The 18961-nt window shown below is 48.4% G+C and overlaps 1 protein-coding gene across 5 annotated transcripts in view; it reads right to left on the bottom strand.

The window, feature by feature from the left end:
* Positions 1 to 18961, bottom strand: part of LOC130358323 (cyclic nucleotide-binding domain-containing protein 2-like) — a 290442-nt gene that overhangs the window by 194989 nt on the left and 76492 nt on the right. For all 5 annotated transcript variants that reach the window (XM_056561431.1, XM_056561432.1, XM_056561430.1 and 2 more), the window contains one exon: positions 18752 to 18835. In XM_056561431.1, coding sequence (XP_056417406.1) covers positions 18752 to 18835 — 84 coding nt within the window. The remainder of the gene's footprint in view (positions 1 to 18751; positions 18836 to 18961) is intronic.

The following is an 18961-nucleotide window of genomic DNA, read 5'->3' as shown; positions in this document are numbered from 1 at the left end:
GGCCCACGTCATCACCCCACTGACACAGAGGATCCACCACCAGTATCCTCACAGTACCCGGATCCTGACAGTAGATCCGGCCATGGATCCTGCTGAGGTCCCGCTGCCAGTTGTCGCTGACCTTACCACGGTGGTCGCCCAGCAGTCTCAACAGATAGCGCAACAAGGCCATCAGCTGTCTCAACTGACTGTTATGCTCCAACAACTTTTACCACAGCTTCAGCAACCATCTCCTCCGCCAGCTCCTGCACCTCCTCCGCAGCGAGTGGCCGCTTCCAGCCTCCGCTTGTCCCTGCCGGACAAATTTGATGGGGACTCTAAGCAATGCCGTGGTTTTCTTTCGCAATGTTCCCTGCATTTGGAGATGATGTTGGACCAATTTCCCACAGAACGGTCAAAGGTTGCTTTCGTGGTTAGTCTCCTGTCTGGGAAGGCCTTGTCATGGGCCACACCGCTCTGGGACCGCAATGATCCTGTCACTGCCACTGTTCAGTCCTTCTTCGCTGAGGTTCGTAGTGTCTTCGAGGAACCAGGGCGAGCCTCTTCTGCCGAAACTGCCTTGTTGAACCTTGTCCAAGGAAATTCTTCTGTGGGCGAATACGCCATCCAATTTCGTACCCTCGCCTCTAAATTATCTTGGAACAATGAGGCCCTCTGCGCGACCTTCAAGGATGTGCTGGCCGCACGAGAAATTCCTGCCAACCTGCATGAACTTATCCATCTGGATAAGTCTTCATCCCCTGCTGGAGCAGGGTTCTTCTTTGTCTCAAAAAAAGACGGTACCTTACGGCTGTGCATTGATTACCGCGGTTTAAATAAAATCAAATCAAATAAAAACCGCTATCCCCTGCCTCTTATCTCAGAACTCTTTGATCGCCTTCGTGGCGCTAACATCTTCACCAAATTGGACTTAAGAGGTACATATAATCTCATCCGCACCAGGAAAGGGGATGAGTGGAAAACCGCATTTAATACCAGAGACGGACATTTTGAATATCTGGTTATGCCCTTTGGGCTCTGCAACTGTCTTCCAGGACTTTGTGAATGAAATATTTCGGGATTTGTTATATACCTGTGTTGTGGTTTACCTGGACGACATTTTGATTTTTTCTTCTAGCCTCGAAGAACACCGCCGCCATGTCCGCCTAGTGCTCCAGAGACTCTGTGAAAATCAATTATATGCCAAGATGGAGAAATGTCTCTTTGAATGCCAATCTCTTCCCTTTCTAGGTTATCTAGTCTCTGGCCAGGGCCTTCAAATGGACCCAGACAAACTGTCAGCCATTTTAGATTGGCCACGTCCCTCTGGACTCGGAGCTATCCAACGCTTCTTGGGGTTTGCCAATTACTACCGACAGTTTATTCCGCATTTTTCCACCATTGTGGCTCCGATTGTGGCCCTAACCAAGAAGAATGCCAACCCTAAGTCCTGGCCTCCCCAAGCGGATGAGGCCTTCAATTGCCTCAAAACTGCTTTTGCTTCTGCTCCCGTACTCTCCAGACCTGATCCATCAAAACCCTTCTTGCTGGAGGTGGACGCCTCCTCGGTTGGAGCCGGAGCTGTACTCCTACAAAAAAACTCTACCGGACATAACATTACTTGTGGTTTCTTTTCTAAAACCTTCTCTCCGGCGTAAAAAAATTACTCCATTGGTGATCGTGAACTTCTGGCCATTAAACTAGCCCTCAAAGAATGGAGGCACCTGCTGGAGGGTTCCAAACACCCGATCGTCATCTACACAGATCACAAGAATCTCTTTTATCTCCAGTCTGCCCAACGTCTGAACCCACGCCAGGCTAGTTGGTCGTTGTTTTTTGCCCGTTTTAAATTCGAGATTCATTTTCGCCCTGCTGACAAAAACATCAGGGCTGACGCCCTCTCTCGTTCTTCTGATGCTTCCGAAGCGGAAGCCCCCCTGCAACACATTGTACCTTCTGAGTGTCTGATCTCCTCTGCTCCAGCTTCTATCAGACAAACACCTCCTGGAAAGACTTTCGTCCCTCCACGCCAGCGCCTCAAGATCCTCAGGTGGGGACACTCCTCGCACCTCGCCGGCCATGCTGGCGTCAAGAAGTCCATCCAACTCATCTCTCGTTTATATTGGTGGCCTACCCTGGAGGCAGATGTCGCTGATTTCGTTCAGGCCTGTACAGTTTGTGCCCGGGACAAGACTCCTCGCCAGAAGCCTGCCGGTCTCCTTCATCCTTTGCCTGTTCCTAAGCTACCATGGTCTCAAATTGCCATGGATTTTATTACGGACCTGCCTTTATCCCATGGCAACACAGTCATCTGGGTGGTCGTTGATCGTTTCTCCAAGATGGCACATTTTATTCCACTTCCAGGCCTTCCTTCAGCGCCACAGTTGGCGAAGCAATTTTTTGTGCACATTTTTCGCCCTCACGGGCTTCCCACGCATATCGTCTCGGATAGAGGCGTTCAATTTGTATCGAACTCTCTGTAATCAATTAAAAATCAAATTTAATTTCTCGTCCTCCTATCATCCCCAATCCAATGGGCAAGTAGAGAGAATTAATCAGATCCTTGGTGACTATTTGCGACATTTTGTTTCCTCCCGCCAGGACGATTGGGCCCATCTTCTACCCTGGGCTGAATTCTCGTACAATTTCAAGGACTCTGAATCCTCCGCCAAATCCCCGTTCTTTGTGGTGTACGGCCGTCACTCTCTGCCCCCCCTCCCCACTCCCACTTCTTCTGGTTTGCCTGCTGTTGATGAAGTTACCCGGGACTTCTCCACCATCTGGAAGGAAACTCAAAAATCCCTCCTACTGGCCTCATCCCGGATGAAAAAGCATGCCGACAAAAAGAGAAGAACTCCTTCTGTCTTTGCTCCTGGAGACAAAGTGTGGCTCTCCGCCAAGTATATCCGCTTCCGTGTCACCAGTTATAAGCTGGGACCACGTTATCTTGGACCCTTTAAAATCAAGAGTCAAATCGATCCTGTCTCCTACAAATTCCTTCTTCCCCCTTCTCTCCGTATTCCTAACGCTTTTCATGTTTCTCTCCTTAAACCGCTTGTCCTTAACCGCTTCTCTCCCAAGGTTGTCGCTCCAGCTCCTGTCTCTGGCTCCTCCGATGTCTTCACTGTTAAAGAGATTCTCGCTTCTAAGACGGTCAGAGGTAAAAAAAAAATTCTCGTAGATTGGGAGAATTGTGGACCTGAGGAGAGGTCTTGGGAACCCGAGGATAACATCCTCGACAAAGACCTCATTCACAAGTTCTCGGGTTCCAAAAAGAGGGGGTGACCCAAGGGGGGGGGGGGGGGTACTGTTACACCGAGCACTCCGGGTCCCTGCTCCTCCCCGGAGCACTCGCAGCGTTTACCTGCTCGCAGCGTCCCGGTCAGACCCGCTGACCGGGAGCGCTGCGCTAGTGTCTATGGCGGGGATGCGACCCGCGATGCGGGACGTGCCCGCTCGCGGTTCGCATCCCAGCCTGCTTACCCGACCTGTTCCCCGTTTGTCCAATCCCGGCGCGCGTGGCCCCGCTCCCTAGGGCGCGCGCGCGCCGGCTCTCTGCGATTTAAAGGGCCAGTGCACCGCTGATTGGCGCCTGGCCCAATTAGTAACTTCACCTGTGCCTTAGCCTATATTACCTCACTTCCCCTTCCCAGTATTGCCGGATCTTGTTGCCATTGTGCCAGTGAAAGCGTTCCTTGTATGTCCCAAGCCAGTGTTCCAGATATTCTGCCGTTGCCCCTGACTACGATCCTTGCTGCCTGCCCTGACCTTCTGCTACGTCCGACCTTGCTCTTGCCTAATCCCTTGTACTGCGCCTATCTCAGCCGTCAGTCGGGGTTGAGTCGCTATCGGGTTGACCTGGGGGTTACCTGCCGCAGCAAGTCCATCCCGCTTTGCGGCTGGCTCTGGTGAATACCAATAACCCCTTGGACCCCGTTCCCCTGGTACAGCCCACGTCATCACCCCACTGACACAGAGGATCCACCACCAGTATCCTCACAGTACCCGGATACTGACAGCATGCTGGGAGTTGTAGTTTTGCAACAGCTGGAGGCACACTGGTTGTGAAACACCGAGTTTGGTAACAAACTCAGTGTTTTGCAACCAGTGTGCCTTCAGCTGTTGCAAAAGCTACAACCCCCAGCATGTACAGACAGTGGAAGGGCATGCTGGGACTTGTAGTTATGCAACAGCTGGAGGCATACTACTATGGCTGGGGATTGTAGTTATGCAACAGCTGGAGACACACTGGTTTGCTACTTAACTCAGTGTTTCACAACCAGTGTGCCTTCAGCTGTTGCAAAACTACAACTCTCAGCAGTCACCGACAGCCAACGGGCATGCTAGGAGTTGTAGTTATGCCACCAGCAGATGCACCACTACAACTCCCAGCATGCACTTTAGCTGATTGTGCAAGCTGGGAGTTGTAGTTATACAACAGCTGAAGGTACACTTTTCCATAGAAAAAATGTGCCTCCAGCTGTTGCAAAACTATAAGTCCCCGCATACGCTCCTGGGGCCCCGATCCCAACAGGGACGCCGGGGATCGGGGTCCCCAGCTGCCGGGGTCCTCTTCCCGCACCCGATTACGTCCTCCGGAAGAAGGGCGGATCGGGTTGCGTGAGTGACACCCGCAGCAGGTGCCCTGATTGGTCGGCCGGTGGCTATGGCTGTTCGGGGCCATCAGAGACGGCCCCGATCAGCCAGTAATTCCGGGTCACTGGAGACCCGATTGACTCGGAATCCGCCGCAGATCGCTGGGCTGAATTGTTCAGCGATCTGCGGCCATCGCCGACATGGGGGGTCATCATGACCCCCCTGGGCGATATGCCGCGATGCCTGCTGATGGATATCAGCAGGTATCGGGCACCTGCTCCGCTCCAGCTGGCTGCGGGGGGCTGGGAATGGACAGGACGTACTCCTACGTCCTCGGTCCTTAAGGACTCGGAAACGGGGGCGTAGGAGTACGTCCATTGTCCTTAAGGGGTTAAGAAGGATCTGCGCTTGTCTTGGGGCTAAATGTCTATGTTGTGAGATTACCATAACGCTATCGTTTTGTGAATTGGGTATTTTCTGTTGGAATTCGTTCTCTCAAACTACAAATCCTATATTTCCTTGTTTGTAAGTGTGAGATCCCTTTCCTACCTCCCACACATCAGCCACCCCACCCATTGAAACACAAATGAGCTGCATCCATTCAAAAGACCAATGTTTTCTAACCAGAGTGCCTCTAGCTGTTTCAAAAATACAATTAGTTGCAGAATGATCTCGCTCCCACCCAACAGTTGCACCACCCATTTAAGCAGGATAGGCTCCCTTTGCACACTTGATTAGTGATGTCATGACTTGGCCACACTGCAACCTGGGAATACGCAAGACCTGAGTAATTTTGTATGCTGTTAAAATATTGGGGCAAAAATCATGAGAACACCATCAAACACAGATACAGACACTATATAATGAACTAAACTATCTTTACAGCCCCTGTAGCACAGTCAAATGAAAAAAATTCCTGGAATACCCCTTTAATCCAGTAAACTCTATGGAAGCTGAAAAATTGTAATAAAATTACATTATGGGCCCAAATATTGTAAACAATTCTAATTTAATGGACATAGATTTGAATCAGGGCCGAGTCCAGGTATATGTAGGCCTTTGGGTGCTATGGCCATAGCAGTCTCCTTTTCTCCCCTACTGTTGGGTTGTATCCATCCACATCACCATGGGCCCCCCCATGGCATTCACCTATCTTTGCCTGTTGCTGATGCCAGCCCAAACATCAATGCATCATAATGAAATGTGCAAAAACCTGCTCAGATCCAACTTCTCCATAAAAGATCTACTGGAGTCAAGTTGTAGACCATGGTGACAGGTGATGGCTTTTGGGTCATTATTTTAGAGAGTGAAGACTAGAAACATGCTGGCCTATGAAGGAGATTTTTTTTTATATAAGACTAGCAGGACTGGAACCCTTATAGAGAAAAATACATAGAGCAGGAAAACTGTGCAAACTACCATTTTGCACAAAAATGTGCATAAAATAAAGGTTGTTAAAAAATGTGAGCAAATTTTTGAGCAACCTAGTATTTAGCTGTCGGTTATCTTTGATGACATTTACTGGTGGTAATAGTTGAAGGGTTCAGGAAATTTGTGGAACTTCTAGAATTCTCTAGTAAAAAGGAGGAGTTACAATAATAGGTTGAATATAAATGGCAGACTTTTCTAGAACTCATGGTCTAAAGTCCTGAGTTAGACTCAGGGTCTTTAGAGCTGCAGGTTCAGCAGCTGTTTTTCTTGGAAAATTAGTCCAAGTCCAAGTAGCCACCTCCCCCCTGTCTAATGGATCCACTTCTTCAACTCTTACAATGACTGGTCTCAGCCTGCAGGGGTAGGATTCAAAAGGATCCTGTAGTTTTTGCCTGGTACCAGTACTTCATGGGTGCCACGTCACGTCTCCCTACAGACCTGCATCCTGCTATAGGAAACTGCAGCTAAACTGCACTATAACTACAAAGTGGTTTAACAGCAGGAGTGAACCGGTGGAGTAAGCCTTCAAAAGCAGATGTTAGACTCTATACAACTCTTGCCTACATTTTCAGGTATAGTCTTGACTTCCAACAACCAGCAACTGCCTTAGAGTCTTTAAAAACGGTTCAAACTTTTTTTTTTTACCTCTGTCTTGTTCTGTAAAGCCATCCGTTTTGCATTGCAACTCCCCAAGTCCCAGTTTCTTGGCTTCTTTTACACCTCACATACATAAAGGTCACGCCAAAATGCCATCAGCCAGGATACATCACCATTGAGTGTCCTGGAAAAGATTTCTCTACCAACACCTAAATCACACCCTCTCATCTCCGTACCTGTGCAAGGGAGCATGGGACTGCCCTGCTACCACCTCAAGCCATGACCATGACAGGGCTGTGGAGCATTACAAGACCCAGCCTACTGTAAGGACTTGCCCCCCCCCCCCTCTGTCACCCCTGTCCATCCCCTTTGTCTCCCCTCTGTTACCCCCTTTCACCCTTGTACACATTCCTGTCATCCATGTCCACCTTGTCTGCCCGTCACCCATGTTCACCACCCCTCTGACCACCCCCAATCTCCCGTCCTATCAACAATGTCCAACCCCCACTATTCACCCATCTGTCCCTTTGTAACCCCTGTCCACCCCTCTGTTACCACCTGGTAACTCCTGTACACCACTCTTTCACCCCCTATGCCCCCCTGTCACCCATGTACACTCTTCTACACCCCTCTGTCACCCCCTGCACCCCCATCACCCATGTACACTCTTCTACAACCATCTGTCACCCATGTACACCCCTCTCACACTCTACACCCCTCTGTCGCCCATGTACACTCCTCTACACCCCCAACATCCCTCTGTCACCCATGTACACTCCTCTACACCCCTCTGTCACCCATGTACACCCCTCTCACCCATATACACCCCTCTGTCACCCATGTACACCCCTCTGTCACCCATGTAAACCCTCTTTCACCCCCCTATGCCCCTGTCACCCATGTACACTCTTCTACAACCATCTGTCCCCCATGTACATCCCTCTGTCAAACTCTACACCCCTCTGTTAACAATGTACACTCCTCTACACCCCTCTGGCACCTATGTATGCTACTCTACATACCTGTCACCCATGTACACCTTTCTGCACCCCTCTGTTACCCCTTTACACCTATACGCCCCTGTATTCCTCCTCACTTCTAAAAGGGGAATCTGGAGGCTGATGCTTGAAAAGTGCGGAGCCAAATAGGTTTGTTTTGCAGGTTTAACGATGAAGAATTGTGGCTGGAAGAAATCATCATGATGGCGCAGACCAGATGGAGAAGGAAACCATGCAGATTTTAAAAGAGGTCATTTGTGAGTAGCTGTATAAAGCAGCACTGTAATCTACATACCCACAGGTAAATTGATATTGTTCATTGCATTGCGGCTGTTCCCCTTTTTTATGCTCATCAACTTCAGTAGAGGATCCCACGAAAAAAAATGTTTTTCGAGGGGTTCCCTGAGCCGAAAAAGGTTGAGGAACCCTGCTCTAGAGTATCTTTATGGTGTCAGAGCATCAATACCCAAATACTTGTTGACCTTTTATTGTTTAGTTAGTCTTGAAGCGTTACCATCACCTATATAAGCTTTTGACGTGTTATAAAAAGTATACATCAAAAATGAGGCCACAGGATAACATGAATACTTAAATGATAAAACAATCTTTATTACACATAAAAATATAGCTACAATGTTAAAAAAATAAGATAGCAATGAAAGATGTCAGAACAGATATACAAGCACAAAAAGTGGAGGGGTAAACTCAAATTAATGGTCACAATGTAGTCAGAGGCTCCGGAACAAACTACATAATAATAGGTGTTTAACTCACTATTACTGATTTAAGAACAAACAATGAAAGTTACACAATGTAGAGGGACAAGATGAAATAAGCCATGCACTCTATAGAGATACCCCACCTCCTACCCCAAATGTCCGTTTTTGCCTGTGGCTTCATCAGGGGGCATGTTCACAGGGGGCGTGTTTATGTTGTAAAAGTTTAGATTGTACCAGGTCTCAGTGCACAGACCCACTGCAGATGGGTCCACGGATAGTCCGCAAATCTGACAATATTGCGGACTGTCCGCAGACCCATTAAAATGAATGGTAGCGTTACTCACAGCGGGAAACCCGCTGCTAGTGATTAGCGTGTGAACGCACTGTAAAGAAGATGTCTCATGCTGGACAATTTATCCCCTATGTGAAGGATAGGGGATATTGTCTGATCGCGGGGGGGTCCAGCCACCCGGACCCCTGCGATCTCCTGCAGTCGCCCTGGCTCTCTTCATGCAGGAAGCAGAGGGTTGGCACGTGCCCTCCTTTCATTTCTATGGGAAAGCCAGAGATACACGAGCGCTGCTAGTTACTAGCGTGTGAACGCGTCCTAAACCACCCAAATGCAAAAAAAAAGTGTAGCATGCCACACAAAGGGTGCTCTATTTCAAACCCTCTGCAAAAGAAGATGGGCTTCCATAAACGGCTACGTCTATGAGGTCTGATCGATGGGGGGGGGGGGGCAAAAGTAAGCCAGCAAAGAGATTGGTGTAGGAATAAAAAAGGGTCTCACGTAAATATATTTGGCTCAACTTCTGGCCTTTAGGATGGTGTTAATAACTCTGCCCCTTCTCCTCGACAGACGTGCATCTAACTAATAAAATTAGAATCAAAATACATAAGACATCCTCTCGAGGGGTTGACCCGCTCCGCCATGCCACAGCAGCAGATTGTAGAGCGTGTGCACTCTGTATGTATGAAGGACACAGATTCCTGGAACTGGAGGTTTTTTTAGAATGTCTCTTCCTTATTTCCAGAAGAAAATAAAATGATGAGCTAAGTCAATTGTAAAACATTACGGTTCTAATCAATCTCTCGTATTCTACAACATTCGCAGAAATGACTCTTTCTTTCTGAATCTATTTTACCATTAATCACTTGGCAGGACTGAAATTGGTCCCATAATGAATAATCAGAACATCATATTAAAATTATGCAGTGAATTACTGCGCTCGTATATTGCTCAATGTAAACTAAGGAGGATTTCATTACACACTGTGTGATTTATTTTTTTGCGCATTGTGAAAATTAGAAATACTACGTATGAAACCGAAGGCACATGATGTCGCCTTCGCTGCTGACAAGTAACCGTGACATTAATTAACCAGCCACTGTCTGAATACAGATGCTCCAAAGTTACTGCTGAATGTTTGATTACAATATTTTTGGGAGATTTTTCAACTTTTTCTTTTAAGCTTTCTTTTTTTTTTTTTTTTTTTTAGGTTATAGCGTACCTGTCATATCCCCCCAAAAATAAGAAAATATATGTTACTCAGTACCTAATCCTGACCATGTACATGTCATTTTAAGGCCTCTAAACCTATATTTTTTTAAATAAAAAATCCCTCTTTTCCTTAGCTTACAGTGTTACAAATCCTCCCAGGAGAAGGGGGTATGTCCCTCCCTTGTGGTAGTAGGAGGCGATTGGTGTGTGGTGAGAGGGGGAGTGTCCCTCCCTTGTGGTAGTGGGAGGTGATTGATGTGTGGTGAGAGGGGGCGTGTCCCTCACTTGTGGTGGTGGGAGGTGATTGGTGTGTGGTGAGAGGGGGCGTGTCCCTCCCTTGTTGTGGTGGGAGGTGATTGGTGTGTGGTGAGAGGGGACGTGTCCCTCCCTTGTGGTAGTGGGAGGTGATTGGTGTGTGGTGAGAGGGGGTGTGTTCCTCCCTTTTGGTGGTGGGAGGTGATTGGTGTGTGGTGATAGGGGGCGTGTCCCTCCCTTGTGGTAGTGGGAGGTGATTGATGTGTGGTGGGAGGAGGCGTGTCCCTCCTTGTTGTGGTGGGAAGTGATTGGTGTGTGGTGGGAGGGGGTGTGTCCCTCCTTGTGGTGGTGGGAGGTGATTGGTATGTGGTGGGAGGGGGTGTGTCCCTCCTTGTGGTGGTGGGAGGTGATTGGTATGTGGTGGGAGGGGGTGTGTCGCTCCTTGTGGTGGTGGGAGGTGATCTCCGTGCTCTTGAATCACCCAAAGTGCAAGAAAAAGTGTAAAATGTGTTAAACTAAAAAAAAGTGTACAAAGGATGCGGTCTATCACAAGCCCTTCTCCTACAGGAGAGAGGCCCCCAACAAACCTTACCCTTCGCCTCCGGACCAAAATGTAACTGCAAGGTTCCTTTTCGCCAAAGCTACTTAGAGATCACAATTGCTCCCGGCATCCCCCTATCTGCCCGCAGAGCCGTAAATGGTCAGTACCCTGCCCATGCAGGAGTACCCGGGGTTTTTGCAGGGAGATGGGGAACCTGATGGCCACACACACCTCCCCTAGACTGCCAGGAGGGGCACCCAGAAGGGCTACCACATCCTGACAAATCCTGTGGACACACAACACGCAAAAAAAGTGGCACAGTGAACAAAAATAATTAAATAAGTGAATATGTGCAGGTTTACTGCCCAGACATTCGGCTGGATGTATAAAAATTTCTCCGATCCTAGCCAGAAAGCCGGAAATCAAGAGGTGAGTGTGACTAGGTGTAGATATATGGTGCCCGTGCTTCCACTCAGTGAGCCCATCCTCTCAGGGAGTTTCAGCACCTCGGGGTCACCACTTCCGGAGGCACAGAAACTGATTGCCACACACACCTCCCCTAGACTGCCAGGAGGGACACCCAGAATGGCTACCGCACCCTGACACCCTCTCCAGGGTGTGTCAATCAGCCTCAGTGAGGTCAACGACACAAGCACTAGCCATGCAGAGCCGCCGCAGTGCTAGGTCCCCATATCCATTCAACTCTATAGGAGAGGTGAAATGCATGAACAAAGTTTTTTTTCCTCCAGGTCAGAAGGCACCTGTTGAGGATTCATAGACCTCCTTAGTTGAAGTTTAAATGGGGACGATGCAGCCCCTGGCTTGAATCCCAATTTTCCGCAAGTATCCATAAATTGCCCCATCTAGATGGGAAGTCGGGGGGGGGGGGGGGGGGGGTAGTTGACAAACTTGAGAGACACACATATCCCCTAGATCTCAAACTGTGGCCCTCCAGATGTTGCAAAACTTAAACTCCCAGCATGCCCGGACAGCCGTTGGCTTGCAGGCACCAAAGTCCTGCAAGCCACAGTAAAAGGAGAAATCAGGGGAGATTTATCAAAACCTGTGTAGAGGAAAGGTGGAACAGTTGCCCATAGCAACCAATCAGATTGCTTCTTTCATTTTTAAAAAGGCCCCTGAAAAATGAAAGAAGCAATCTGATTGGTTGCTTTGAGCAACTCAGCAACTTTTCCTTTAGACAGGTTTTGATAAATCTCCTCTATTGGGCTTCCAGAATCTTTCCCAAATCTTCTAGGCCAGAAAGCCCCTGCAAAGGTTCAAAATGTATGACTACCCCCTGTCAAAGCTTTGGGGGAGTCCATCTAGCTTCAGAGTTTCCTATATCAGATTACAATACAGTGCCTAGTATGGAAAAGGAGATTTTTTTAACACTTACCATAAAATCTCTTTCTCGAAGGATCCATTGGGGGACACAGACAGTGGGTGTATCTTGCTGTCTCTAGGAGGTGTGACACTATGGTGATAAAAAAAAGGCAGCTCCTCCCAGCAGGATACACCCGCCTTCAGGCTCTGAGCTTGTCAGTTTAAGTTCCAGAGCAATAGGAGGAGACCAATAGGTAAAGGAGAACCCAAAACTGTCCGAGAACCAGAAGAAAAAACATAACTGAACACACCCTCGGACAGAGAACCAAGGAAAAATCCCCAAAAAGGGCGGGAGCTGTGTCCCCCAATGGATCCTTCAAGAGAGATTTTACGGAAAGTGTTAAAAATTTCCTTTTCTCTATGGGCTCCATTGGGGGACACAGACAGTGGGACATACCAAAGCCGTCCCTTGGGTGGGCAGATAAGTAATCAGGCAGACGGCAACACCTTACGCCCCAGGGTAGCATCAGCTGAAGCGAAAGTATGAACCCGGTAAAACCTTGAGAAAGTGTGCAAAGACGACCAGGTAGCCGCAAATCTGTTGCAAATCTGCGAGGCCGAGGATCTATTCTGGAGAGCCCAGGATGCTCCAACAGAACGTGTGGAATGAGCCACAACCCTGAAAGGAGGAATCTTTCCCTTACAGCGATAGGCTTCCGAAATGGCAGACCGAATCCACCTAGAAATGGTGGCCTTGGAAGCAGGTTGTCCCTTGCGACGACCTTCCTTAAGGACGAAAAAGGAATCACACTGACGAAAAGAAGAAGTGATGGAGAGATAAGACCGAACAGCCCGAACCACGTCCAGCTTGTGCAGTAAGCGCTCCCTAGGATGAGAAGGAGCAGGGCAAAATGACGGGAAGACAATATCCTCATTGAGATGAAAGGCCGAGATCACCTTAGGTAAAAAGGAAGGGTCTGGCCGGAAAACAACCTTGTCCTGGTGGAGAGACAACCCTAGCTCCAACCCCGACTGCAAAAAGGAGAGAAGACGGGGAACAGAGAAGGTCACCGGGGAGAAGTCCTGTGCTTCACACCAACAAAAATAAGACCTCCAAGTACGGTGGTAAATCCTTTCAGAGGAGGGCTTACAAGCCTTGAGCATGGTGCGAATGACTTGGGAAGAGAACCCGTGGGCCCTCAAAACCGTGGTCTCAACCGCCATGCCGTCAAATGCAGCAACTGTAAATTGGGGTGGCAAAGAGGACCCTGAGAGAGCAGGTCTGGACGGAGCGGAAGGTGCAGTGGAGCGTCGTCCAGGAGCCTCACTACGTCGGCGTACCACTACCTTCAGGACCAATCTGGAGCTACCAGAATGTTGGGGACGCCCTCTGCCTTGAGCTTCCTCAGCACCCTTGGAAGAAACGGAAGAGGAGGGAACAGATAGGGTAGGGCAAACCCCGCCCAAGGAATCACTAGGGCGTCCGTGGCCAGGGCCTGAGGGTCCCGGGACTTGGACACAAACAGAAGGATCTTCCGATTGCGCCGGAATGCGAAGAGGTCCACGTCCGGGATGCCCCAGAGGTCGCAGAGTTGCGCGAAGACCTCTGGATGTAGAGACCACTCGCCGGGGTCGGGAGAGGACAGACTGAGGAAGTCCGCTTCCCAGTTGAGCACCCACGGGATGTGAATTGCCAATATGGCCGGAACCTTGCTCTCTGCCCAGGAGAGAATCTTGGTCACCTCAGCCATGGCTGCCGAGCTGCGAGTGCCGCCATGACGATTTATGTACACCACGGCCGTGGCGTTGTCCGACTGAACGCGGACAGGACGGGACTGAAGATGGGACTCCCAATAAAGAAGACAAAGAAGAATCGCCGGTAATTCCAATATGTTTATCTCCTGGGGAGACCAGAGACCCTGAACCGTCCAAACCCTGAACACGCCGACCCAGCCCGACAGGCTGGCATCCGTTGCAACAACCTGCCAGTGAAGGGGAAGAAACGACTGCACTTGGAGAAGAAGGGGGGAGCAGAGCCACCAGAGCAGAGACTGACGGACCCTGAGAGGGAGAACAATCTGACGATCGAGGGACAGAGGAGACCTGTTCCACCGAGAGAGAATCGCCAGTTGAAGGGGGCGGTAATGAAACTGGGCAAAAGGTACGGCCTCCATAGTTGCCACCATCTGGCCCAGGACTTCCATACAAGTGCGGGAGGAGACTGATACTTGGGTCCGAAGGGAGCGGACCCACGTTTGTCCGGCGGAAGACGAATTCGGGCAGAGGCCGTGTCGAAGTGAAGTCCCAGAAAGGTTAGAGACTGGGTAGGACGGAGGACTGACTTGTCCTGGTTGACTATCCACCCGAAGCGAGTCAGAGTGTGGAGAGTGACGTCCAGATTCTCCAGAGTCTGGGCCCTGGTTGGAGCCTTGATGAGAAGGTCATCCAGATAGGGTATCACCGAGATTCCCCTCGCCCGCAACAGGTCCATCACCGGCACAAGGACCTTTGTATAGATCCGAGGAGCAGTGGCTAGACCGAAGGGGAGGGGTACAAATTGAAAGTGCCCCTCCGGAACCGCAAAGCAGAGGTACCGATGATGGCCCGTAAATATTGGCACATGGAGGTAGGCATCCTTGATGTCCACCGATGAAAGAAACTCCCCTTGTTCCAGGGACGCCACTACCAAACGGAGAGATTCCATTCTGAAGTGGCGGATGAGAAGATGATGGTTGAGACGTTTGAGGTCCAAAATTGGACGCACAGAACCGTCCTTCTTAGGGACGACAAAAAGATTTGAATAGAAACCCCGAAACCGTTTCCCTGGAGGAACAGGAACAATAACCCCCCTGGAGAAGCAGAGACTGGAGAGCCGCTGCTCGAAACTGCTTCACCAAAGGAGGAGACCGGGGGGCCCGGGAGCGAAAAAAGCGATCCCTCGGAAGGGATGCAAATTCGATCCGGTAACCGTTGGACACCACGACCCTGACCCAAGAGTCTTGAATGTGAGAGGTCCAAATGTCTCGAAAAAGTAAGAGACGACCTCCCTCCCGAGAAGAAACCGTGGGTGGGGGCCTCACTTCATGCAGAAGTGGGCTTGCGGTTGCCTGATTTGGGCGCAAAACGGCCGGACCGGTTGGAGTCCGACTTTCAAGACGGGCGAGTCCGGAACGATGGAGCCTTCTTGTCCTGTGAGGGCGTCTGCCCGGACCCCTTGTTGGAGCTGGAGGTCCGAAAGGACCGAAAGGAAAAGGACTTCCTTTGGGAAGTAGGGCAAGCCTTATTTTGAGGTAACAAGGAACTCTTACCTCCCGTTGCCTCGGAGATAATCTCATCAAGGTGTTTGCCAAAAAGACGGCCACACATAAAGGGAAGCTCAGTGAGAGATCTTTTGGAAGCGGCATCTGCATTCCAAGCTTTAACCCCTTAAGGACCGGGGGTTTTTCTGTTTTTGCATTTTCGTTTTTTGCTCCTTGCCTTTAAAAATCATAACTCTTTCAATTTTGCACCTAAAACTCCATATTATGGCTTATTTTTTGCGCCACCAATTCTACTTTGTAATGACATCAGTCACTGTGCCCAAAAATCTATGGTGAAACAGAAAAAAAATCATTGTGAGACAAAATTGAAAAAAAAATGCAGTTTTGTAAATTTTGGGGGCTTCCGTTTCTACGTAGTAAATTTTTCGGTAAAAATGACACCTGATATTTATTCTGTAGGTCCATACGGTTAAAATGATACCCTACTTATATAGGTTTGATTTTGTCGTACTTCTGGAAAAAATCATAACTTCATGCAGGAAAATTTATACGTTTAAAATTGTCATTTTTGACCCCTATAACTTTTTTATTTTTCCATGTATGGGGCGGTATGAGGGCTCATTTTTTGCGTCGTGATCTGAAGTTTTTAACGGTACCATTTTTGCATTGATAGGACTTATATTTTCATGATATAAAAAGTGACCAAAAATTCACTATTTTGGACTTTTGAATTTTTTTGCGTGCACGCCATTGACCGTGCGGTTTAATTAACGATATATTTTTATAATTCGGACATTTACGCACGTGGCGATACCGTATACGTTTATTTTTATTTTTATTTGCACTGTGTTTTTTTTTATGGGAAAAGGGGGGTGATTCATAATTTTAATAGGGAAGGGGTTAAAGGATATTTATTCACTTTTTTTTTCACTTTTTTTTTGCAGTGTTATAGCTTCCATAGGGACCTATAACACTGCACACACTGACCTTTCACATTGATCACTGGTTTCTCATAAGAAACCAGTGATCGATGATTCTGCCGCATGACTGCTCATGCCTGGATCTCAGGCACTGAGCAGTCATTCGGCGATCGGACAGCAAAGAGGCCGGTAGGGGCCGTCCTGTAAGCTGTTCGGGATGCCTCGATTTCGCCGCGGCTATCCCGAACAGCCCACTGAGCTAACCGGCATGATTTCAGTTTCACTTTAGACACGGCGTTCAACTTTGAACGCCGCGTCTAAAGGGTTAATAGCGCGCGGCACAGCGATCAATGCCGTGCGCTATTAGCCACGGGTCCCGGCCGTTGTTAGAGGCCGGGCCCCGCGTTATAGATCGGGAGTGGACACATGACGTTCCAGTACGTCATGTGTCCTTAAGGGGTTAAGCCACATAGAGCGGCGGAGAGACGCTAGGTGACCCACAGCATAGGCAGAACAACGGGCTGCCTGCATGGAAGCTGCGCACAGAAAATCCCCGGCTTTAGAGCATTGGAGAGCCAGAGCAGATAGATCCTCCGGGGGGGGGATCCCGCTAAGATATCCTGACGGACCACTCCGACAGGCCCTTGGACACCCATGTCGAGGCGAAGATGGGAAGAAGAGAAGAGCCATCAGCTTCAGTGGCAAACTTCGCTAAGGATTCCACCTTCTTGTCCTTGGGATCCTAGAAGGCAGCGGCATCTGCCAGAGGCAGTGTAGTCGCCTTATTGATTCGGGAAACTGGTGGATCCACTGAGGGAGGGGAAACCACCTTAGTGACAAAGACCTTGTCAAATGGATAACGATCTTGAATTGTCTTGATTCCCGGGAATCTCTTGTCTGGGTGTTTCCATGCGGTTTCCAGAATGTTGTCAAAGTCAGCGTGAGAGCTGAACTTCTGAGGTGCTGGCTTAGCACGATGAAAAGATACTCCTGGATTGACATCCGAAGATCTTGGGTCCTCTAGATGAAAGGTGTCTCTTAGGGCTGTAACCAAAGAGTTCAGAAGAACAGTGAAGTCTTCAGTCAGCTTTAGTTACCTGCATCACGCCTGGCTGCTATGCGCGAGCGAGGCGAGCAGGGAAATAGGGGGACCCGGACCCGTGAGGTACCACCCAAGCGCTGACCGTTGGCAAAGGGGGGTTAACAGCGCATATACGCAATGTCTGTGCCCCCTCACTCGCAATGGGGAAACGGAACCGCAGTCCCCACCTAACTAGGAAAACAAAAAATCAGAAGACCTGGTCTAGACCACGTCCACCTCCTTCAGACACTAAGCTTAAGCTGACTAGCTCAGAGTCTGAAGGTGGGTATATCCTGCTGGGAGGAGCTGACTTTTTTTTTATCACCATAGTGTCACACCTCCTAGAGACAGCAAGATACACCCACTGTCTGTGTCCCCCAATGGAGCCGATAGAGAAATGACACATCTCAGAATGCAAATGGTGCAGATGTTAAAAAAAAGCTGTGGGGCATTTCAGGTTTGAAGCCTGCAGAATAGTGAGTGCATCTCTGGAGCATAACTCAGGATCAGTACAAGATAAATAATGTAATGTATGTATACAGTGACCCCACCAGCAGAATAGTGAGTACAGCTCTGGAGTATAATACAGGATATAACTCAGGATCATTACAGGATAAGTAATGTAATGTACGTACACAGTGACCTCACCAGCAGAATAGTGTGTACAGCTCTGTAGTATAATACAGGATATAACTCAGGATCAGTACAGGATAAGTAATGTAATGTATGTACATAGTGACTCCACCAGAAGAATAGTGAGTACAGCTCTGGAGTATAATACAGGATATAACTCAGGATCAGTACAGGATAAGTAATGTAATGTATGTACACAGTGACTCCACCAGAAGAATAGTGAGTACAGCTCTGGAGTATAATACAGGATATAACTCAGGATCAGTACAGGATAAGTAATCTAATGTATGTACACACAGTGACCCCACCAGCAGAATAGTGAGTACAGCTCTGGAGTATAATACAGGATATAACTCAGGATCAGTACAGGATAAGTAATGTAATGTATGTACACAGTGACTCCACCAGAAGAATAGTGAGTACAGCTCTGGAGTATAATACAGGATATAACTCAGGATCAGTACAGGATAAGTAATCTAATGTATGTACACACAGTGACCCAACCAGCAGAATAGTGAGTACAGCTCTGGAGTATAATACAGGATATAACTCAGGATCAGTACAGGATAAGTAATGTAATGTATATACACAGTGACCTCACCAGCAGAATAGTGAGTACAGCTCTTGAGTATAATACAGGATATAACTCAGGATCAGTACAGGATAAGGAATCTAATGTATGTACACAGTGACCTCACCAGCAGAATAGTGAGTACAGCTCTGGAGTATAATGCAGGATATAACTCAAGATCAGTACAGGATAAGTAATGTAATGTATGTACACAGTGGCCCCACCAGCAGAATAGTGAGTACAGCTCTGGAGTATAATGCAGGATATAACTCCAGATCAGTACAGGATAAGAAAACATTATCACAAATTAGCACATGTTTAGGTCTATAAAAGATAAAGTTCATACCTGTCTAGTTATGGCAAGCAAGGAAACAGAGTCATGGCACACCACTGTTGCATTCCTCTTTGTATTAGTCAAAATGGCCACATCCTACAAACAATAAGATTAAGAAGAAAAAAAAAGCCAGATCAGTTTGTATAAAAAAAAATCCCATCAACACATTAAGAGCTCCACAATGAGAGATAAGTTATTAGGTTCCATCTGACAAAGAGCTAA

Source organism: Hyla sarda, chromosome 2 (assembly GCF_029499605.1).
Source record: "Hyla sarda isolate aHylSar1 chromosome 2, aHylSar1.hap1, whole genome shotgun sequence".
NCBI lineage: Eukaryota > Metazoa > Chordata > Amphibia > Anura > Hylidae > Hyla > Hyla sarda.
This window is presented reverse-complemented; position numbering and strand designations above follow the sequence as displayed.